This window comes from Hyperolius riggenbachi, chromosome 8, assembly GCF_040937935.1.
Source record: "Hyperolius riggenbachi isolate aHypRig1 chromosome 8, aHypRig1.pri, whole genome shotgun sequence".
In the NCBI taxonomy this organism is placed as follows: Eukaryota; Metazoa; Chordata; class Amphibia; order Anura; family Hyperoliidae; genus Hyperolius; species Hyperolius riggenbachi.
In genome coordinates, this window is record NC_090653.1 from 48907963 (window position 1) to 48932200 (window position 24238).

Here is a 24238-nt window from a genome sequence, read left to right on the forward strand (position 1 = left end):
GAGAATTGATCATCTCTACTCTGAAAGAATTTCACTGAGCAGATAGAGCTATAGGAGGAGCAGTCCCTTCAGTTTTAGCAGGGCCCAGAGTTGTGTGTGTGTGTGTGTGGGGGGGGGGGGGGGGGGGGCGGGGGCTAAGGGCAACTGCTTATCCTTCCTCCTGATACCAAGGTTGCCCCTACCAAGCAGGTGTTGCTATGGCTACTTTTTTCATTGGTCAGGGACGTCATGCTGGCAACACTGTTATGGCAACCAGTCATGATGGCTACAATCATTATATTATTCCTGACAGACTGGCCATCTGATCATTGATGAGGGAAGGAAATATGGTCTTTGAACTTCCCACAGTATGGACATGATTTGTACTCAAATCGACGAAAAGCCATCCTTACAGCAATCAAAAAATGTCCAAAATGAAATGTCCAATGTAGAAACACAGTTTATTAGGGACTTATCCCAATATAAAAACTATTAAAGGGAGCCTGTACTGAGTAAAATCATTTAAAATAAACACATGAGGTTACTTCAAATGAACATTAGTTACCTTGCCATCAGTTCCTCTCAGAAGCTCACCATTTTCTTCTGACAATGATCCCTTCCAGTTCTGACAACATTTTGTCAGAACTGAAATATATCAGTTTCTGTCAGTTATATATCAGTTGCTGTTGGTTATAGCTGAGAGGGCAACTGATGTACCAGGTAATGTCCATGTTTCTCTATGGCTCAAGTGGGGGATGTTACAGTTTAACAGTGTGCTGACCAGAAAGCTGTTATGGGGTAATGGCCATTTTCAAAATGGAGTACAAAGAATTCCCTTGATCACAGTGAACAAACGGGACGCGGGAAAGGAGAAGGAGATTGAGGAGTAGACTACACGGGAGGTAAGTATGACTTGTGCATGCTTATTTTGACTTTTAATTTTCAGTTCAGGTTTTCTTTAAAACAATGCAGCAGGTAACATCCAGCTTCAGGCATAATAGATACATATGGGCACAACAAGCAGTACAAAAACACAAATCAAGATAACAGCAGATGAAATGAAATGAAATGGGCAGCTGACCTAATAGCATATGCATATTATCAGATCAGTGTTGTCATACAATAAACCATAGAGCGATGATGAAAAGTAGTGGCACTGAATAATTTTCAATAAGTAAGGCCTGTGGAAAAAAGATGGATAGCTTACCCACAAGATCAGAAGTTACCGACAATAAATGTTCACCCCTGCACGATCTCATGCGTATCGCAGACCCCGCTGCTTCCTCAGAGATAAGTATCATGATGGTGTCCTGCTGAAAAGCGCAGTGTATTACAGCATTCGCATACAAAATGCTAAGCGTACTTCCTGGTGGACATTGCTTTCATTGATTGAAGTCTATTTACCTCATCCATGGCACGCTATTTGTTGTGGCTCCAATTCTTTGTTTGAACATGATTTGTAGTCACACCTGTCACTACGATAAACATTCTGCTTTCACATGTTCAGGTTTTGGGCCGGTGTACAAGACAAGTGATCCTGAAGAGTTCTTAAAAATCCTAGACAGTCTGCAGGCTCTCGGAGGGGGAGATGAGCCGGAGATGTGTTTATCTGCCCTTCAGGTATGTTATCTTCCTCCTCCTATCTGTGCATTCTTTACTTTTTGTTATATTTTTGTCACAGTCATCAATATGTAACTATCCTTTTGTAAAATTTTCCCCTCAGCTAGCCCTCATCAACACTCCCCCACACTCTGAGATCTTCGTCTTCACTGATGCCTCGTCTAAGGACGCTTATCTCAGGAGCTCAGTTGAAGCACTAATACAAGAGAAGAAGATGAAGGTGATTTAAGAAACCTGTGAAACGAAAACATAAGACAGCTGCAAGCTACTTTTTTGTTCATCACTATTAGTGATGAACAAAAAATTCTCTTAGCATGCAAATTTACCTCTGGCCTAGGAAGACAAAGAAACTGAGCCCATTTAAGTCATCAGATGTCCATCTGTGATATCGAAAGCTGGTTAAAGCCCAACCAAACCCAAAATTTAGCAGGACAAATTATAAAAGCAATCAAATTCATACTGTATATACCCGAGTATAAGTCTAGAAATTTAGGTCTGATTCACATCATAAAAGTATAGGGGTCGACTTATACACGAGTCACGGGCACCATTGAGCACACTGAGTAATGTGTGTAATATTAGTGACCTTCCCAGTTGCAGCAATTTGCCAAGTGGTAAGCGACACTTTGAGGAAAGGAAATGCCAAGAAAACACAGGTCTGAAAGTCCTGGCCACAACAATTAACAAGGAACGGGGCGTGGAAAATACAGGTCTGAAGGAAGGCGTGAATAATTGCTGCACTTGCGGGCCTGGAGGATTTATTGGCTGCACTTAAGGGACAGGAGGGGTTAATGGCTGCAATACTGTATGCAGTGCAGTCATTAACCCCTTCAGAGCCCCAAGTGGAGCCATTAACATTGCTGGGTAGACTTATTACTTGAGTCAATAAAAAATTCCAGTTTAAGAATCTGGTCTTAACAAGGTCGACTTGTATTTGAGTACATACGGGTAAGTGAATATTTAACTTTGTATGGAAGCAAAGTGGTCTATTTCATAGGCCAAATCTCCTTGTCACTGCAGTAAAGCTTGCTTCCTCTTCTACCTGGATATAGCTGGTGGGCTTGTCAATAGATGCCACACTGCATTTCTCGGAATCCCAGCATTACAGTAGAAACTATGTTTCTTTACATGTATAGGTAGGATTCGTAGTTTGCAGAAGAGCAGTTGTAAGACTTAAGTTTGCTATAAGGATAGCGATAGCCAGGCAATATTACCGGTAGTTACGCGTGGAACGGTACTGTGATATATGCCAGTAGCGTAACCCATGGAACTCTGGTGGCGCAATCGCTACTACAGCAATGTGTGCATTGCCATAGTAACGGCCACACTACTAGCAAATCTCGTGGTACTTCCGCACACTACTTCTGCTGGTGACGCCTGGTGCAGTCCGAACCTACCGCACCCCCCAGTGACACCACTGCTAAGTACATCTTTACCTTTAGCCTTGAAATTATTATTGGCTTCCATAAGAGGAGCGACTGAATTTCACTGTTAGGGATGGTCGGATTCTGCAGAAATTCTGATTTCCGCCAATGCCAAATTCCGATATCCGTTTTTCCAATTTTCCAAATTCCATGGAGTATTTTATTTGTCATTTTGTGCAACAGAGAATGCCAAAAAAAAGACAAAAAAACGTAAGTACTGGTTTATACTGGTTGAACTCGATGGACGTATGTCTTTTTTCAACCAAAATAACTATGTAACTATGTAAGTTGGATATTGGAACAGAATCTTTTGATTGGTCTAAAATTACCGCGGTAATCCTATTTTTGCGAAAAAAATCTGCATTCTCTGATTGGTCCAATGCTTATGAGTTCTGTGATTGGGCTAAAATTACTGTGTTGCGGTAAATTGGATTTCCACGGAAATCTGGTTTCCATTTTCCAAAATCTGAATGAGCATCCCTACTGCTAAACCTTAATGAACAGCAGGGCCGAGGCAGAGGCGAGAGAGGCTCCAGCCTCAGGGCGCAGTGTAGGAGGGGCGCACAACTCACTCAGCTATCATTCCCCTATTGTGTGTGAAGCAGAGAAAAATATGAAAAGGGGATACATGGCAGTGACTGCAAGCCAGATAATTAGAGATTAGGGAGTTTGGGGGCCCTGGGGCGCCTCTTAGTCTAATAGCAATCAGTGTGTGATGGTTACGGTTGGAGGGATGGAGGGGCGCACTTTGGTGCTGGAGGACCTTGTCCCGGCTCTGATGAACAGTAAGTCCATTTTATGGGAAGTTCCCCATTAACCATTCAGTCTACCAGAAGGAAACTCTGAGAACCATTGTAAAACATGCAACACATGAAAAGACCTTCAGAATCTGCTGTGTCTTGTTAGAAATTAAACCATCAAATAATTCAATATGTGTGATGTTATAATTATGAAGTGAAAACTTTGAGGAACTATATTTAGAACTTCTGTGTTGTCTGTGCAGGTCTCTTTCTTGATAACAGAAGATCCCTATTGGTCTACAGTGAAGAGGAGCAAGAGAGAGGTGCTGAATCCAAACAGGTTTGACCTTTATACGGACCTGGCTTCCACTTCCGGTGGACAGGTTGTCTTCACCACAAACAGTGACATCAGAGAGGCTTCAGAGATCATCACAGACTCGGCACACTTTGATGTGGTGAGTGGGGGTCATTGCCAGTCTAGTAAGAGCTCCTCCGTGGAAGGTCAGGAGTATAAAAGAGATCTACACTGTGTAGCACTTTTCCACTGCAAATCGAGATGGCATTTGCAAACACGCTGTGATTCTGATGGTGATTTGCCGTGTTCTGCAAGCTTGCTTTCCCATATGTTGCGATGCAATTTTAAGTGCAATTGTCATTATGCTTTAGCTATTTTGGGGTCAATGAGGGGGCGGGGCTTCACACAACACAGGTAACCAGCACAAAAATAGCATACCAACGAGTAATGTACTCAATTTTGAGCATTGTTAATGAATGCAAGTTTACCATATTTATTTAAAAATAATGAGAGGCTGAATTCGGGCTTCAATTATATTTTATCTAATGATGATCATAATCAGCTAATTGCGACTACGTAAAATTTCACATAAATTTTCACAGTTATGTCTAAACGTAATTACAAATTGTTAAATTAAATTAATCTTGTAAAATCATTTGCGTAATTTAGTGCAGAATTTGGCGGTGAATAGCAAATTGTCATCGAAATTGCTACATATGTTAAGAAGAATAGTGGGTACAAGTCATAGAAAACAATTTTTCAAAAATACCTTGTAGTTTTTGAGAAAATTGATTTAAAAAATGCGTATAATTTTTTTTTTAACTCAGAAAAATTACATTTTTCTTTGTATTTTTGAAATCGGTTTTCTCAAAAACTACAATGTCTTTTTGGTATTCTCCTCAACATACATAGCAATTTTGGTAGCAATAGCATGTACGGTGGCTTTGCTATTCACCAAAGTCGGCATGAAATTATGCGTAAATTATACGTAAATTAATTTGTTATTACGAATGCTTACAATTACATACGAAATTAACTACGCTTTTCCCTGGAATTTCACCGTATTCACGATTATGATGAGTAAATGCGGATTACGATGCGTAATTACGCATAGGCGTAATTTCTGCTCATCACTAATTTTTTTTTTTTTTTTTTTCATTTGGTCATACTGGTGATTTTCTAACCCTACAGGTCACACTCCTATATAGACAAAGCTCTGAGGGTGGACAGGCCACTCACATATTTCAAGTGGATGAGTACATACACAACGTCACCCTGTTTATAAATGGAGATGTCAGAGAATTCCGCATCTTTGATCCTAAACGTGAGTAGAACTGCTGCCAACAGCAGAAGTAACCAAGCAACCATTAGATTTCTAATTCACTCAGGCTTCACTTTTCCCTTGTAGGCCGGAAACAAAGCGGCCATCGCCATTCCCACGGGAAGTTCACGCGGGTATTTCTGCTGGATCCTCTCGAGGTGGGAAACTGGAGTGTTTTTATGAAGAGTGCGGGACCTAACAGCATCCGAGTACAAGGTGAGGGGGCATATTACTATAAGCTAAACATGGACACAAGTAATATACCATTTCTCTGCACCGCAAACACCTATAGCAGAATGTAATAAATAATTCAGGATTCCCAATTTTACGTTATTTATCCTGTTTTAAGCATCAGAAACACTTCCTACAGCTATGTATTGCGGTATGTAATCCCGCACTCCCAAAGATGCTTTTTTAATTATGCAGCATTCTGCCCCAGTGCACTCTGGGAGACCAGATGTTGTTTTTACTCACTTTGGAACAACCAACAAATAACCATTCTGCAGTCATGCACCTCCTCAGCAGTAAAGATTACCTCACCTGTGATACATTTTAGAATGCAAGAATGTAAATCAGGGAGAAAAAAAGATTTTGCAATGGGCAAACACTGACTAAATAATCTATAAAATAATATTGAATACATAAGAAATTTTATTCTTTAACCTCCTTAGCGGTAACCCCGTGCTGGACACGGGGTAAGCCGCGCAGGAGGATTTCTCAGGCCCCGCTGGGCCGATCTGCATAATTTTTTTTTATACACAAGCGCTAGTGCTAGCTGCGGGTTACTTACGATTGCCGCCGCCCCGCGCCGATTTGCCGCTACCCGCCGCATCAGAGGGTGCCCCCCCCCCGAGACCCGTGCGCTGCCTGGCCAATCAGTGCCAGGCAGCGCTGAGGGGTGGATCGGGACTCCCTCTGACGTCACGACGTCGATGACGTCGGTGACGTCATCACGCCCATCGCCATGGCGACGGGGGAAGCCCTGATGGAAATTCCGTTCAGAACGAGATTTCCGGATGGGCATACGCGCTGGCGGCGATCGGTGCGTACGGGGGGGGGGGGGGGGATGCCGCAGGGAGGGGGGAAGCATGTAGCTAGCCAGGGAGGTTAAGTTACATTCAGAAAGTTCCTTTTTAACTCCAGCCTCATTCTGGTAAGCAAGTTGGTCAACTGAGTAGAGAAAGGATTTAAAACTTCTGAAGCTGACCTCTTTTAAAGCTAATGGGAAGTGAAAAAAAAAAAAACAACAAACACAAAGTGTACTTAACCATTTCCGTACCAGCAGTCTCTGCCCCCTTATGCTGGATACACACCATGCGTTTCCACGTTCGATGCGTCCGTCGATACGCATCGATTTGATTATTTCCGACATGTACGATTCAAGCTTCAAAGGATCGTTAGGTCGATTTGCCATACTTTACATGGCAATCGACCTAAAAATCATCGAAATGCGTTCGGAAATGCTCAGAAATAATCGAATCGATGCGTATCGATGGACGCATTCGACGCGGAAAAAGATGCTTTGGTAAGAAAAACAATCCTATTCGATAATCTTAAAGTTTGGTGTGAACAAACAGATACTTACCTAACAAGAGGGAAGGCTCTGGGTCCTATAGAGCCTCCCCATTACTCGCACCCCAGGAGGCATTGGAAGTCTTCGGGGGCCCGAGTATTCCTGAGGGTGGCCGTCTCTGTACTGCACTTGTGGGAGTGCATGAGAGAATGCGCCAGCGCAGACACAGTATGGAGGCACACCTCTTTAGGAGTACTCGGGCTCCTGAAGACTTCCGACGCCTCCTGTGGTGGCAGAGAGCAGTATACGGCCGATCGGCGGAATACTACTACTAGGATTGAAAGGGCTGGAAGGAGGGTACCGTGAGAGGAACGGGAAGGCTTTATAGAAGGCACAGCCTTCCCTCTCCTTAGGTAAGAATTTGTCTGTTTTTTTCACTTCCCATTAGCTTTAATAGACAACGAAAAGTTTAGTTAAAAGGTGTGCATTCCAAATTTTATTCCTATGTTCCAAGGCAGATGACAGCTCATAGAGTTCTTTAAAAAAAATCAATGTACAAAACAGTGTCTTACAATTACTGATATAGAGACATTTAAAAGTTGTTATCAAGACATTTAAAGATATATGTTATATATTTGTTTAGTTAACCCTTTTTTTCCCGTTAGGTCGCAGCTCCTTGGACTTCCTGTACTATTTTGGAACTCCAGTGAATGGCTCTCACCCTGGACTCTACCAACTGAACAGCCAACCAGTGGCAGGTAGGTAAGGTTCAACAGTGTTGTCATCTCCAAAGTCCGTAGAAAAGCTGGGTTCTGCAGGGATGAGCTTACCATACTACCATCTAGTGGTCTTTATATGATATTTCACCTATAAGATCATTTTGGATTAGTATAATATCAAATTGGCTAGCCTAAAAAGATTCAGGAGGGTAAGTTTTTGTTATATAGCAATATATTCTTGAAAAGCTTGGGCTTGAAAAAATATCAGAGAAGACAGACTCAGCTATAATGATTCCTGAGCAAAGCCAGACTGAATGCTCAGTCAGGGAATTTATCAGGGCTGTAACAACCAGGCTGAGCAGTAAAGGATGAAACAGAGAGCAGGGTAGGTGTTTTCTCTAATGTTCTCACTGATATATATGGTCAATACATGAGAGTGATTCATCTCTGGTTCACTTTAAGCCCTCCAGACGTGGGAGGTAGGGGCATTCATTGGGACCCAGTAAGCCTTCTGGTTTTGTATACAGCACATATTGCAGGAAGTTGCTTTTGCTTATATTGCAGGACACTAGTTCCATATCTATACAACCAAGGAAAAAAAAGGGATCATTTGGATTTTATATGTTTGTGGGTTTCTTCTAGTGCTGTTGTGTCTCTTGTGGTAATTTTACTTTATTAATAAATGTTAAATCTGTTTTAGGTTTTGAATAGATCTATAAGGTTCCTAATTTTTAGACTGTTAATGTCAGTGTTGCTTTGACTGATCTTTTAAATAATTTGACAATTTTTTTAAGACAATTTATCTTTTTATGTATTTATTTTTGTATTACATTTAGTATTCATTTTGAGTTTTATAAAATGTTCTTCTCTTTATGTCACCTCCAGGAGTCCCTGCAGTGCTGGTAGTTGATGTCATTGGTCTTCCAGAATCAGCCAACCTGAGCCATGTTAACCTAAGTCCAGTCAACGGGGGAACCAGAACAGTGGAACTGGAGTCAGCCAATCAGACAGGGCTCCTGGTGGCACAGATTGGGGAGGTCCCTATCGGAGAATTCAGTGTGGGTGTGAGCGGCACAGACGGGAAGGGGCACAAGGTCAAGCGAGAGGCTCCTCAACACCTGAGATCAGCAGAATGTATGCTGGAGGTGAGTGTCCTGTCCTCACAACTTACTCACAGCTCACCTCAGCCTATTCTGATATCAAAATATGTATTTCAGTAATGATCATTGTCTTGGTCTTGGAGCAGTGCTGTTTTCCCCCATCCAGGTCCGGATTTACCTTACAAGAGCCTATAGGAACAATTTTCCTGGCACCGTAGACTTTGGCCTCCATGAACCTACAAACCCCCACCGAACTGCACTGCAAGTGTGCTGACTGTCCCAGCTGTCACTTCTCCCTTACTTTACTTGCCCATCATAGGTAGCTACACGTGCCCCTTAGTATTAGGTAGCCAGAAGTACTCTCAATATTAAGTAGCTAGAGGTGCCCCCAAGTATTAGGTAGCTAGGGGAACCTCAGTATTAAGTAGCTAGAGGTGCCCCTGACTGAAGGGAGATCTCAGCAGTGGAATGTCTAAAGCAAGGTAAGTAACCTCTCATTTACACTCTCATCAGGACTCTGCATAGGGAAGGAGGGAGGTGCTCAAGGAGGGGAGTGAGACACCTTTCTATCATCAGACGCTTGTTGGCACGTGCCTACAGTGCCTTATGGTAATTCCAGCCATTCCCCCATCTATTGGGTTTGAGTTTCTATACCTGTGATCACCATCAGGCATTTAATAGTACAATTCCAGGAATGTTTTAAGTGGCCTCCTTCTCTCTCCCACATAATGCCAATATGTATATCCCAGTCACTAAACCTGCCTCCATACTCACTTATGTGCATTCTCAATTTCACGAGTCTCCCCTCTTACCACCAAGTGGACTGTGCTGCTTCTCCTGGCCCCTTGAAAAACCCCTCCCTATAAATGTATGACTACTTAAAGAGAATCTGTACTCTAAAATGCTTACAATAAAAAGCATACCATTCTATTTATTATGTTCTCCTGGGCCCCCCTTTGCTGTTTCTGCCACTCCCTGCTGCAATCCTGGCTTGTAATTGCCAGTTTTAGGCAGTGTTTACAAACAAAAAACATGGCTGCTAACCAGCATGTGATAGGCTGAGAGAAGCTCAGTCTGTGACTCATACAGAGCCTGGAGGGGACGTGGAGAGGGTGTGTATAACTTCTACCTATCACAGCAGAGCAGCACATTCCTGCCTGAGCCGACAAAGCTGACAAAGGAAAGAAGATTAGATTATATAACAGAGATAATACAGCCACTGTGCAACTAGGAAAGACTGCAGTAATCCAGACCACATTAGAACAGGTATAAAGACTTATAGGATAGAAGAAATAAGGCTGAAAATTTTGTTACAGAGTCTTTTTAACACACCTAAATTGTCTATATCTTGTTTTCTTCGCCACCAATAAGGCTTTATTTGGGTGGTACTTTTTGCTAAAAATTATTTTTATTACATGTGGATTTTAAAGGAAATAAGAAGAAAAAATTGAATAAAGTCACTATTTCTCAGTTTTGCATCTTTATAGTTTCAAAATAAAACGTGCTACTGTAATTAAAAAACACACATTTTCTTTGCCCTGGTTATTACACTGTTTAAATTATGGCCCTAATACAATGTATAGTGACAATATCCAGCGCTGCGTTATATGTTGGCGCTTTATAAATACATAAAATAATTTATATTCGGGAATAGAGGTGTATTTTTTTTTTTCAATTTTGTGTTTTTGGTTTTCTTATTGTACTCTATAAAGGATTACAAGCCCTAATTTGCACAAATAACAATAATATACCCTGATAGCATCTTTATATAATAAAACCCTAATGTCCCTGCGTCCGTCTCGGTGTCAGGGCATTTTTTGCACTGCGCATGTGCAGGGACAGACGCAGGGACAGACGCAGAGACACTGCGGAGAGCTGGGTGAGAACGGGGCCAGAGGGGGCGGGCGGGCACGCGCGCGGCGGTTGTAGTGACAGACCTAGCCTATTTTTAAACGGGCTAAGGTCACTAGTACATATATAAAAAGATAAGTCCCTAACGTACCAATTTATGTATTATCTTTTAAATTCAAGTTTTTCGGTTTTCTTACTGTGCAATAATTACTTTCTCCACTAGATGGTGTCTTACTGCTTAGGAAACTGAATCACAGCTTTCTAAGCTAAAGTGAAAGTGAAAGGTTATATGTTTATACAGAGTTTCAATGAATGAAAACTGCTGTTGGTTACAGCAGTATTTGTTAAAAAGGACACCTGAGCCATCTGTGTAAAAAGGGCATCCATAGACTTCAGTGTTATTTCTGCAAATCTTGGCTACAAGGTGGTGAAAAGGGCGTCTGAGTTTTTGATTCGGCTACATAAAGGGCGCCCTTTTATAGCTGAGATTTTTGATTCGGCTACAAGGTTTCTGATTCGGCTACAAGGTTTCTGATTCGGCTACAAAAGGGCGCCCTTTTATAGCAGAGACTTTCTTCAGCTATAAAAGGGTGCTGAATACAGCTAAGATTTTTTAAGGCTACATAAATGCAACTACAATTTAGTTATATCAGCAGGAGACTAAATTAGGTTATAACAGTTAATTTGATTAAATCAGTTAATTCCATTATATCAGTTCAAAATAACGTATATGCTTGACATGAAATGGAGCAAAGATTGGGCACAACCATTGGGGATTAAGGTTATGAACCACCAGGGTTTTTCTTTAGGGTTAGGCACCACCAGGAAGGTCTTAGGGTTAGGCACCACTATGTGGGGTCTCAGGATTAGGCACCACCAGGGGGGTCTTAGGGTTAGGCACCACTAGGGGGGTCTTAGGGCTAGGCACCACTGGGGGGGCTCTTAGGGTTGGGCACCACCAGGTGGGGTCTTAGGGTTAGGCACCACCAGGGGAGTCTTAGGGTTAGGCACCACCAGGGAGTCTTAGGGTTAGGCACCACCAGGGTATGGGTCTTAGGGTTAGGCACCACCAGGGGGGTCTTAGGGTTAGGCACCATGGGGGGGGGGGTCTTAGGGTTAGGCACCACTAGGTGGGGTCTTAGGGTTAGGCACCACCAGGGGAGTCTTAGGGTTAGGCACCACTGGGGGGGGGGGTCTTAGGGTTAGGCACCATGGGGGGGGTCTTAGGGTTAGGCACCACTGGGGGCTCTTAGGGTTGGGCACCACCAGGTGGGGTCTTAGGGTTAGGCACCACCAGGGAGTCTTAGGGTTAGGCACCACCAGGGTATGGGTCTTAGGGTTAGGCACCACCAGGGGGGTCTTAGGGTTAGGCACCACGGGTGGGGAGGTCTTAGGGTTAGGCACCACTGGGGGGGTCTTAGGGTTAGGCACCACTAGGTTGGGGTCTTAGGGTTAGGCACCACCAGTGGGGTCTAAGGGTTAGACACCACCAGAGAGAATTCTGTAAGAGTAGGGACAAGTTAGATTATAGTAATCACTTATCTTGGCTATATCACTTCTCTTAACTATATCACTTTTCTCAGCTATATCCAGCGCCCTTTTATAGCCCAACAAATTTCGGCTACAACAGCATCCTCTTTTATAAACTAAAACTAGAAATTGGCTACACCAGGCACATGTTGTAGCCAAATCTGGCTTTTATTTGTCATACAGTATATCAGGCGCCCTTTTTTCCAGGCGCCCTTTTCAAATGTATGCGGTTACAGCAGTGTTCATTCATGAATCAGGCCCTTTGAGTGGCTTTGGAAACACTCGTTCCCATTCACCAATCATTGCCCCGCCATTTGCAACAGCGCACCGCCCATTTGCTGCAGAAGATGAATATCTACACCCCTGGGATGGGAAGAGTACATCCGCGGAGCATAGATATACTGATCGCAGCTACTGGTTTCTAATTTCATATTTCTTAAAGAGACTCCGTAACAAAAATTGCATCCTGTTTTTTATCATCCTACAAGTTCAAAAAGCTATTCTAATGTGTTCTGGCTTACTGCAGCACGTTCTACTATCACCATCTCTGTAATAAATCAACTTATCTCTCTCTTGTCAGACTTGTCAGCCTGTGTCTGGAAGGCTGCCAAGTTCTTCAGTGTTGTGGTTCTGCTATGAACTCCTCCTTCCAGGTACCCTCTGTGCACACTGCCTGTGTGTTATTTAGGATTAGAGCAGCTTCTCTCTTCTCTCTTATCTTTTACAAGCTGGATAAATCGTCCTCTTAGCTGGCTGGGCTTTCACATACTGAAGAATTACAGACAAGGGCAAAGCTGTTTGCAGGAAGAAACAAGCAGCCTGAAACTTCAGTGCATGAGAACAGGGGGAAAGAAACACACAAATGATCTCTTGAGATTCAAAAGGAAGGCTGTATACAGCCTGCTTGTGTATGGATGTATTTTCTATGTGTGGACATACTGTACATCAATCTACTTCCTGTTTTGGTGGCCATTTTGTTTGTTTATAAACAAACTTTTTAAAACTGTTTTTAACCACTTTTAATGCGGCGAGGAGCGGCGAAATTGTGTCAGAGGGTAAGAGGAGATGTCCCCTAACGCACTGGTATGTTTACTTTTGTGCGATTTTAACAATACAGATTCTCTTTAAAGTTTTCAACTAAGCCATGCAATGTGTATACCCTTCCCAGTTCTGTCACTAATTGTTTTTTTTTTTCTATCCCGATAACATCTGACAAATAATATTTTTTGCTTTTACAGATGTCCTGCTCTCTGCCGCTGACACCTGGAAGTTCACAAATACTGTCAGTTAAGATCGCCAATTATGGATCGTCTCATTACTATTGTGTCACAATAAATAATGACACCACCAAGGACTTCATTACATTTAAGTGAGTGTGTGTGGGGGTGGGGGTAGGGGGGGGATAGAGAACTACTTGAAGGATACAGTAATGGATGCAATGTCACTTAACGGATGTAATGTCCCTTGCCTAATCCAATGTCCCCCATCAATGTTCACTGTCATCATTGTTGACCGGCATATGATGATTTCAGCACATACGCTTTTGGAAACTAGCATATGTCTACAGCCGCTTTAATACTTACCTGACCTGAGTCCAGATGAGGCTCCACCCAGCTGTGCAGTAGTGGCCATGTTTTTAAAGCTCTTCAGTGTGTTGCTGCAGCCTGCCCCCAGCTTGGCAGTCACCAATTAGGCAATTAGGCAGGGGCTTATGTGCTTGGGGTGGGCCACAGCAACGCAGGTGGGGGTGGCCAGAGCTTTGGCTGTGATTTTGAAAAAGAATTGCCACGGTCACATCTTGGATGGGGCAGAGCAATCACCTGCCTTAAAGTAACACTAAAGTAAAAAAAAATAATTATGAAATAATGAATTGTATGTGTAGTACGGGTAATTCATAGAACATTAGTAGCAAAGAAAAGTGTCTCATATTTTTATTTTCTGTTATATAGCTTTTTTTTATTTTTATTTTTTTAATCACATTGCATCATTCTCTAATATTCTCTAATATTTGCAGTTTACAAACTATACTCTGTATTTTAAACTATGAAACAGAGCAGGAAAGTTCAAAGGGTCATTAGATCTGCAGTAAAACATTAACAAGACAAACAAACAAGAAACAATGATAGACGGGTTGAGATAAGTGCTTCAGAAAAGAGCACTGCTTTCTCTCACTAAATTAGTCTGAGAGCACAGTATAGCTCTTTTGCATTGATAACAGCTGAAGTTTTTTTTAACTCCTCCTGTACTGGAAAACAATATGAGACTCTTTTATTTGCTACTTATGTTCTATTTCTTAGCTGTACTACATATACAAATAATTATATCATACGTTTATTTTCACTTCGGATCGCGTTTAAGCCCCCAATCCTCCATCATTAAGACGGTCATTTTTACCTTAGGTACTCTTTAACCATTTAAGCCGCCTGGACGTGATTTTCACGTCAAGGCCGCTGCTGCTGCGCGCTCCCGTGTTGCCCCCCTGTTGGCCCGGAGAACATACAGTAGTTTACATTCATTGATCTAAGGGCCCTTTTACACTTAATCAGTTGCTCTCAGTTAAAACGGAAAGAAAACTGATTTTCAAAGTAATGCCCATGTTTTCCTATGGCACCTTTTACACTTAACACGTTTTAACTGAAATCTTCTTCCCAATGCACTGCTATGGAAAAAACGCAACTAACGCGTACCAACGCGTACTAACGCACACTAACGCACGTCGCACACCAACTGATTAAGTGTAAAAGGAGCCTAAGTCCCCAGTAGAAAGACTGACAACTTCTTATCAGAAGCCGCCGTCTTTCTGATAAAAGAAAAGTTTCCCGTCCTCCTTATTCTTCCAGGACTCAAAACATTGTTTTTGACTGTGGCCATCTTGTGGCCAAATAATAAAACTACATCTACATACATTTTTTTTTTCAATTATATTTTTATTATTCAAAACGAATAAGGAACATACAACAATTTCGAGTTTGCAACAGCGACAATCATACTTGGAGGATATTGTCCAGAGGATAACAACAGCAGTGATAAGACAGAATATCATATACCAATATAATAACTTAAAAGTGAACAGGTTCGGAAGGGAGTTAGTGTTACTGGGAAGTGTTTGAAGCCAACCATACTGTCCAGGGGTCCCATATCAAGTCAATCTACATACATTTTTAATGAAATTAACACACATTATTACATTTAAAATTAACTGTTTATCTCCCACACCAAAAATTACCCAAATACAATTTTTAATGAAAAAAAAATTACAAGAAAAAAAAACAAAAACAAACCATAAATAGTTACCTAAAGGTCTGAACTTTTTTTAATATGCATGCGAAGAGGGTATATTACAAACATTTTTTAAATTATAAGCATGTAAATAGTGATGGACGCAAAACTGAAAAAATGCAACCTTTATTTCCAAATAAAATATTGGCGCCATACATTGTGATAGGGACATAATTTAAATGGTGTAATAATCGGGACGAATGGGCAAATAAAATACATAGGTTTTAATTATGGTAGCACGTATTATTTTAAAGCTATAATGGCCGAAAACTGAGAAATAATGAATGTTTTCCCATTTTTTTCTTAATATTCCTGTTAAAATGCCTTTTGAAAAAAAAATTCTTAGCAAAATGTACCACCCAAAGAAAGCCTAATTGGTGGCGCAAAAAACAAGATATAGATCAATTCATTGTGATAATTAGTGATAATGTTATTGGCGAATGAATGGGAGATGAAAATTGCTCTGATTCATAAGGTGAAAAATACCCGCGGGCTGAAATGGTTAAAGGGAACCTACACTGAGAAGGATATGGATGTTTCCGTTTAAACAATACCAGTTGCCTGGCAGTCCTGCTGATCTCTTTGCTGCAATAGTGGCTGATTTACACACCTGAAACAAGCATGAAGCTAATCCAGTCTGACTTCAGTCAGAGCACCTGATCTGCATGCTTGTTCAGGGGCTGTGGCTGAAAGTATTAGAGACGCAGGATCAGCAGGAGAGTCAGGCAACTGGTATTATTTTAAAAGGAAAAATACATGTGCTTCTCAGTTTAGGTTCCCTTTAAGGTTGCTTTTTTAAATTGAAATGGAGCTATCATTTTTTTTTTATTTTGTCACACTACAAAAATACTAATATACAGTATATGTATTCAGAGCATTTTTATTTAATTGAATTGGAAAGTATTTATCACTCTCTGTTTTATAATAAAATTGTCTCCCGGCAGGCTGCAGATGAACTCCAGTGACACACAAGTGATGAATGTGGATATTAAAGTACCTGACAGTGCTGATCCGGACACGGTGATCACAGTGATGGCGAAGGCGGAAGAGTGTGAGAACGATACAGCTCCGTGCTTCGCTCACCTCCCGCTGGTCGTGGCTGAGAAAACTCAGGTAGGTCCAGAGCTCCCAACATCAAAGGGAATCTTAAGGGAAACCTAAAATGTAATAAACACAAGCATTTACTGTATACTTACCTGGGGCTTCCTTTAGCCCCCTGTAGGCCATGGGCTCCCTCGTAGAGATGGCCCGAACGGTTTGCGAACGCGAACTGGCGAACTTCCGTGGTTCGTGTTCGCGGAGAGCCGCAAACTTTTCCGGAAGTTCGGTTCGCCCCCATAATACATCATTAGGGTCAACTTTGACCCTCTACATCACAGTCAGCAGGCACATTGTAGCCAATCAGGCTACACTCCCTCCTGGAGTCTCCCCCCCCCTTATAAAACGCAGGCAGCGTCAGGCATTTCACTCACTCGGGTGCCTGCAGTGAAGGGAGAGGTCTGCTGCAGACATTAGGGAAAGCATAGTTAGGCTCTTGTAGGTTTGTTAGCTTGCTCCTTGCTGATTCTTATTGCTAAAAAAAGCACCCATCAACAGCTCTTTTGAGAGCTAATCTTGTTCTTGTGATCTATTTTTTTTTTATGTGGCCCCACTTGCATTATATACAGCCCTGTCAGTCAGTCACAGATGGCCTTTGGTCCCTTGGTGGTAATTCCTACTGTGCCACTGCCAGGCCCAGCACATTCAGTGACTACCTGTGTGTGTGACAGGCAGCTGCACATTTGTAATCCCATCCCAATCACTGCACCTGTTCACTGTTCAGTGCACCTACCTACCTACCTACCTACGTGAGTGCACGCATTGTTAATACCACCAGTCATTGCACCTGTTCACGGTACCTGTGTGTGTGTGACAGGTGAACATTTGTACTACCAATCACTGCACCTGTTCACTGTTCAGTGCACCTACCTACCTACGTGAGCGCACGCATTGTTAATACCACCAGTCATTGCACCTGTTCATGGTACCTGTGTGTGTCGGCTGTACATTTGTAATACCAATCACTGCAGTGCATACCTGTAACCTGTTTAGTGCACCTACGTGACCGCAAGCAGTGTATTATACCACCAGTTACTGCACCTGTTCACGGAACCTGTGTGTGACAGCTGCACATTTGTAATACCACTCCCTGCATACCTGTTCACTGCACCTGTGTGACTGCACACTGTTTAGTATACCAGTCCGTGCATACCTGTTAACTGCACCTGTGTGACAGCTGCACATTGTATTGTAATACCAGTCACTGCATACCTTTCACTGCACCTGTGTGACAGCACGTTGTATTAGTCAAGTCAGTGCATACTTTTCACTTCATCCTCCCCGATATGGACACAACAACAGGCACAGACAGGGGCAGACCCAGAGGCAGGCCACCCGGCAGGTCTGTTGGAGGTCAAGCTGGCGTGATTTCGTGCGGCCCTAGACAAAAGTACAATGCTCAGAAGAAGTCATGTCCCATCAACCCCCAAGATTGTCAGGACGTGGTTGACTATTTAACACAGAACACCTCATCTTCCGCAGCCACCAGCGATACTACAAGCACCACATCCGCTGCATTTGACAATTCGCAGGAGTTATTTGGTGGGGAATTCCCTGATTCACAGCCATTATTGTTACAACAAGATGAAGGCGCTAAGCAAGTTACACCACCTCACAGGTCTGAGTTAGGCGACACTATGGACGTAAGGTGTGAGGAGGAGGATGATGAAGTACCTGCTGTTGGTGCAGTTCTGGAGGTGTTTGATACAGGAGCATTTGCACCTGTGCTGTTAGTTAACCAGAGTGGACAGCAGAGGAATGGACAGAACCGAATGGATACTGAGAGAGCTCATGGCCTAGGAGGGCTGGAGGACGCCCCAGGTAAGTATAAAGGTTTGTGTTTATTACATCTCAAGTACACTATAAATGAAGCAAGGGTGTTCAGCTTAACTTACCTGGGGATTCTTCCAGCTCCCTATAGTCCTTCAGGTCCCTTCCTGTCCTCCTGGTCTGCTGCATTCTGCTGCTGTGCCCCTTTGAGAGCTGCCCAGCTGAGCCCTGTCTCGGGCTGCTGCGCATGTATAGCTCCGGCCTCAATCGGTCTCCCAGTTGTAAGTTTTACGAATGGACAGCTGTCAAAGGGGCTAAACACAACGGACCAGGAGGACAGTGAGGGACCCAAAAGGACTACAGGGGGCTGGAAGAAGCTTAAGTTAGTTAAACTGAACTCCTCTGCTTCACTTAAGTTTCCCTTTAAGTCAGCCTATCAAAACCCCAGGTGGCACATGTAGAGCCCAAACCCTCAATAATCCCTCAAACACTGAATAAAGGACAGAATGAGGTAAAAATCTTGGGGGCGGATTCATGAAGCGGCGCTATGGCAACGCGAGTTGCATGAACAGCGCGTAACCTAAATCCTGGACTGCACGCTATGCTCGTTCTTGCAGCGTAGCGTGCCTTCCTTAGTTACGCATGGTGCACAGCCGTGACCATCATTTACGGAAACCAGAGACGACCGATACTTATCTTTTTATACATACCTGGGGCTTCCTCCAGCCCCATGTGCACGGATCGCTCCCACGCTGCCGCCCTCCGCTGCCCGCAGCTCCGGTACTGTGTCCCGTAACTTCCTCCAGTCGAGGCCAGTCTGAAATTTTATTATAAATTAACATTACTAGATGTACTCATAATTGCCGACTCGTAATCAAAATTTTCGTGTACTTGTGAGTCCAATTTTGTGTACACCTGTGATCGGCATTTGTAATTATGCCCGATTGCCAATTACAGACTTGGTAATTATAGAAGAGTAATTACTGAGTCCTTATGGGCACAGCTTATTGTAAGATATAATCATGTACGTTTTACATATACTAGTGCAGGGGAACCAACCATTCATATTCTAGTTATGTCTTTCTGTACCTCCTTTGTACCCTCCTTACCAGTGTTTCTTCTCCCTGTGCAGACATCTCTTGTACGTACTTTGCCTGTGTGTCCCGACCCATCTTATTCTGGTGCCTGCCCAGAACCTCTGCCCTCCAGGCTGTGCCAGGACTATCGCTGGAACGCCCGCCTCTTAGTATCGGATGCAGATGGCCTAAAATCCATTCGGATCCTCAATGGCTCTGGCTCTACTTCCCACGGGCCGGACGGACAATATGAGTATGTGGAATTCACATCAAACTGTTGTACAAACCAGACTGACCTTCTCCTAATAAACTTTCGAGACGTGGCTTGGGTCTGCTCCCTCCAAGCCCCCATCACCGCCCTGCGGACTGGATCAGGGAACCTGTACTATTTATTAACTTTAATCCCAATTGTCGCTATACTTGTGGCGGGTGTGTACTTAGCATTTTTTAAGCAAGAGGACGTTAATCTACTGGGAAGACACAAAGAAGATGTTCCTCTAAATAACAAAGTATGATTATGCTGGAATATCCTCTATGCTCTCCTGCAACTAAATTTGTGGAAAGGCAGCACGGGCCATTGCCACGGATGACACAATTTTAAGACTTGATGAAACTTTTTTGTAACATTTTTACACCTTTTTTGAGTCTTAAAGGAGAAAAAATGTCCAGAAATTAACATTGCACCATTAGTAGAATACACTTACAGTACTGTTTAGAACTACCCAGATTACTGTATTTTTGAGACTGTAAGATGCCCTTTTTCTCCCACTGGTGTCCCTGTGTCTTCTGCTGTCCCATGTGTCCTCCACTGTCCCCCTCTGTCTTCCTGCGTCCTCCTTTTTTCCCAGCTCCATGCTGTGTCTCTGAGCACAGCTTCAGCCTATTGGGAAGAAGTAGGGCAACTTGAATTACTGTGTTCTTACTGGAGCTGATGGTCCCTCGGGTGGGACAAGGGCTCTGTCTTTGGGGCCAATCACTGCCCTTGCTGAGTATCAGTGGCTGGATAGTGTAAAGGTTAAGGATTCTGCTTCTGACACAGGAGATCAGGGTTCAAATATCGGCTCTTCCTGTTCAGTAAACCAGTACCTATTTAGTAAGGAGATCCAGGGCAAGAATACCTAACACTTCTACTGGCTACTGAGGGCACCTTAGTGGCTGCAGCTCTGGCGCTTTGAGTCCGCCGGGAGAAAAGCACAACGTACATGTTCTGTGTCTTGTCTTGTCTGGAGTGCAGTGCAATGGCAGAGCCATGGTACCCCCATGAGATCATCAGCTCCAGTAAAAATACAGTACTTCAAGATACCGTACTTCTTTCCCATAGGCTGAAGCTAAACCTAGAAGCTTCTTATAGTGCAAAAATACAGTATGTGGTGGATCAGAGTAAGAAATAAGCGTAGAAAAATGCAACTTATATATCAGGAATATCTTCCACCCTGGGTCTTGGAAATTATTAACTGATACAAGCGTAAGCACAAGAATTCAGAACAGAAGCACATTAGATTCTGATTGTATTGATAATCTCTACAGAATAGTAGCACAAGGTTGTTGCAAACTGCACAATTGATTTGTCGGCAAGTATCACAGTTCCAGAAAATCTCATTATAGATGATGGTTGGCTGCTGTGGGTCAGGGGTAGAGGGGTCAATCAGCACTCATTTGTTCAAGACATCACTTGAAATCATGGCATATTTTTCCCCAAGCCCAAAGCACACTTAAGTAAATCCTTCTCCCTCAATCCCCCATAAATATGAGTGGATGTGACAGTGTACAGTCGTAAACAATGTATAGTGCATGCAGTATATGGACACAGAGGTGTATAGGTACCCAAACATAGGCCTCAATTCACTAAGCTTTATCAAACACTTTATCGAACAATTGATAATTTACCTCATGAGTAAAATCTAATTTTGAATTCACTAGGGTGTAATAGATTTCTTTAACGTTTTATCGATAAAACATATGATAAATCGTAATATGTTAGTGAATTCAAAATTAGATTTTACTCATGAGGTAAATTATCAAACATTGATGCAGAGTTTGCAGAAAAGCCGTGTCTGCCAAAGGCATTATTTTTAGAACCCAGCATGTCTCCTACAGTAAAGTGACCAGATTATTGTAGGCTCAACCTGGGACAGGGCGGCAGGGGGGAGGGGGCCGAAAAATAGGGGGTGCGAAAAATGTGGTGTCTGTGGCCCGCGTGAAAAAATGGGTGTGGCCATGACATTCTAAGGGCGGAGCTAACCAAATGATGCAACAGCGAGGCATAAGAAAGCAGTGTTTACGCCGTGATGTGGTCAAACGAGGATTCGCATCATGGGTGTGCAGAAACTGTGTGATGCTATTTAATAGTATACCATAACCCCAAAGCAGCAAACACAGCCAACTATGACCATTAAATAATAAATGCAGCAACAGTTACCCCAGACACCACAAAATAAACGCAATGGGCAACATGTCAGCACAAAATAAACGCATTGAGGTCAACATTTCAGCACAAAATAAACGCATTGAGGGCAACATGTCAGCACAAAATAAACGTATTGCGGGCAACATGTCAGCACAAAATAAACGCAATGGGGGCAAACATGTCAGTACAAAATAAACGCCATGGGGGAAAACATGTCGGCACAAAATAAACGCAATGGGGGCAAACATGTCAGTAGAAAATAAACACAATGCGGGCAAACATGTCAGTACAAAATAAACGCAATGCGGGCAAACATGTCAGTACAAAATAAACGCACTGCGGGCAAACATGTCAGTACAAAATAAACGCACTGCGGGCAAACATGTCAGTACAAAATAAACGCACTGCGGGCAAACATGTCAGCACAAACTAAATGCACTGCGGGCAAACATGTCAGCACAAACTAAACGCACTGCGGGCAAACATGTCAGCACAAGCTAAACGCACTGCGGGCAAACATGTCAGCACAAGCTAAACGCACTGCGGGCAAACATGTCAGCACAAACTAAACGCACTGCGGGCAAACATGTCAGCACAAACTAAACGCACTGCGGGCAAACATGTCAGCACAAGCTAAATGCACTGCGGGCAAACGTGTCAGCACAAACTAAACGCACTGCGGGCAAACATGTCAGCACAAACTAAATGCACTGCGGGCAAACATGTCAGCACAAACTAAACGCACTGCGGGCAAACATGTCAGCACAAACTAAACGCACTGCGGGCAAACATGTCAGCACAAACTAAACGCACTGCGGGCAAACATGTCAGCACAAATTAAACGCACTGCGGGCAAACATGTCAGCACAAACTAAACGCACTGCGGGCAAACATGTCAGTACAAACTAAACGCACTGCGGGCAAACCTGTCACCTGGGAAAAAAAGCATTTAGTTACTCACCTGGCAGAAGACGTCCCCTCACGCAGCCGGCCTCTGGTGTGTGCAGCTCCCCCTGGACGATCTTCCTCCTTTAATCTCCCACTCTCACAGGCAGAGCAGGGCTACGGCAAGATGGCGTCTGGAGGTGGAGCCCTGTACTGGAGACAGTACAGGGCTCCGCCTCCGGACGCCATCTTCCCGTAGCCCTGCTCTGTCTGTGCCTGCCGCCCGGAACACAATGCAGGCTGCTGGAGCGGGGCTGCGGGGAATGAACTAGCGCAGCGTCTATGAGACGCTGCGGCTAGTTCATTGTACGGTGGCCAGAGTCCCGAGGCCGAGACGTCCCGCTGCTAAAAGCGGGACATTTCCCGGGACCTCATGCAGCCTGGGACAGCGCCCCCCGAAGGCGGGACGCGTCCCGGGTAAAGCGGGACGTATGGTCACCGTACCTACAGAGGCCTGTGAGGTGTGATGTCACTTCCTTCAGTGATAGAACTCCACACTACTCGATCCAAGTGTTCATGACGAGAAATAATGTAATAATACTCAGCACAGCTTCCCTGCGAACTCTGCATTTTTTGTGTATGTGTACACATTCATTTCCCTAAATCCTCACAATTCATACATACTTTAATTCATACATACATACATACATACATACATACTTTAATTCATACATACATTGAAGCACAGATTTCTGGTTCACACACCACATGTGAACAAGTTAAAGGATATCTGAAGCGAAAATAACTTATGATGTATTGACTTGTATGTGTAGTGCAGATAGTGTTGCTCAAATCCGGATCCAGGAGATACCCGGATAGTTGCTATCCGGATATCTCCCAGATACCTGTGCGGGGTGGGCGGGGTCAATCTTACCTGTCTGACGTCTTCTTCGTCCGTCCCTCGGCACCTCCCATGATGCGGTCCACGCGCATCACGTGACTACAAACACTTCCTCCTTCAACCCGGAAGGAGGAAGTGTTTGTAGTCACGTGACTGCCGTGTGGACCGCATGGTGGGAGGCGAAAGGGACGGAGCTAAGAAGACGTCAGACAGGTAAGATTGACCCCCCGCCCACCCCGCACAGGTTTACTGGGAGATATCCAGAGATATGTAGCAACTATCCGGGTATCTCCCGGATCCGGATTTGAGCAACACTAAGTGCAGATAATAAATAGAATATTAGTAGCAAAGAAAAGTCTCATTTTTTTTCAGTTCTATGACTTTATTTATAACATTGCATCAGACTGTCACAGTTGCAGTTCAGAATCCTCTGGGCTTGATTCACTAAGACAAACAGCATGGCTTATCAAAGTTAGCACGCCTTATCAACGTTAACACGCCTTATTAGAGTAGCATAGCAAACTTATGCCTGCTAATTGGCAATGACGAGAGCTCCACTCGTCCTGCCCTGAGCCCCTGTGGGTTTGTAGCGCTCGCTATGCTACTCTGATAAGGTGTGTTAACTTTGATAAGGCGTGCTAACTTTGATAAGGCGTGCTAACTTTGATAAGGCATGCTATTTGTCGTAGTGAATCAAGCCCACTGTATTTTAAGCTGTAGAACAAAGCAG

At 43.4% G+C, this 24238-nt stretch overlaps 1 protein-coding gene across 10 annotated transcripts in view; it reads left to right on the top strand.

Moving 5' to 3' along the window:
* Positions 1-22793, top strand: part of VWA7 (von Willebrand factor A domain containing 7) — a 92853-nt gene extending 70060 nt beyond the window's left edge. For all 10 annotated transcript variants that reach the window (XM_068250383.1, XM_068250380.1, XM_068250384.1 and 7 more), the window contains exons 8-17: positions 1487-1599; positions 1703-1819; positions 4027-4218; positions 5250-5382; positions 5467-5595; positions 7558-7650; positions 8497-8756; positions 13331-13461; positions 16316-16484; positions 19372-22793. In XM_068250383.1, coding sequence (XP_068106484.1) covers positions 1487-1599; positions 1703-1819; positions 4027-4218; positions 5250-5382; positions 5467-5595; positions 7558-7650; positions 8497-8756; positions 13331-13461; positions 16316-16484; positions 19372-19830 — 1796 coding nt within the window. In that variant the 3' untranslated portion in view covers positions 19831-22793. The remainder of the gene's footprint in view (positions 1-1486; positions 1600-1702; positions 1820-4026; positions 4219-5249; positions 5383-5466; positions 5596-7557; positions 7651-8496; positions 8757-13330; positions 13462-16315; positions 16485-19371) is intronic.
* The last annotated feature ends 1445 nt before the right edge of the window (positions 22794-24238 follow it).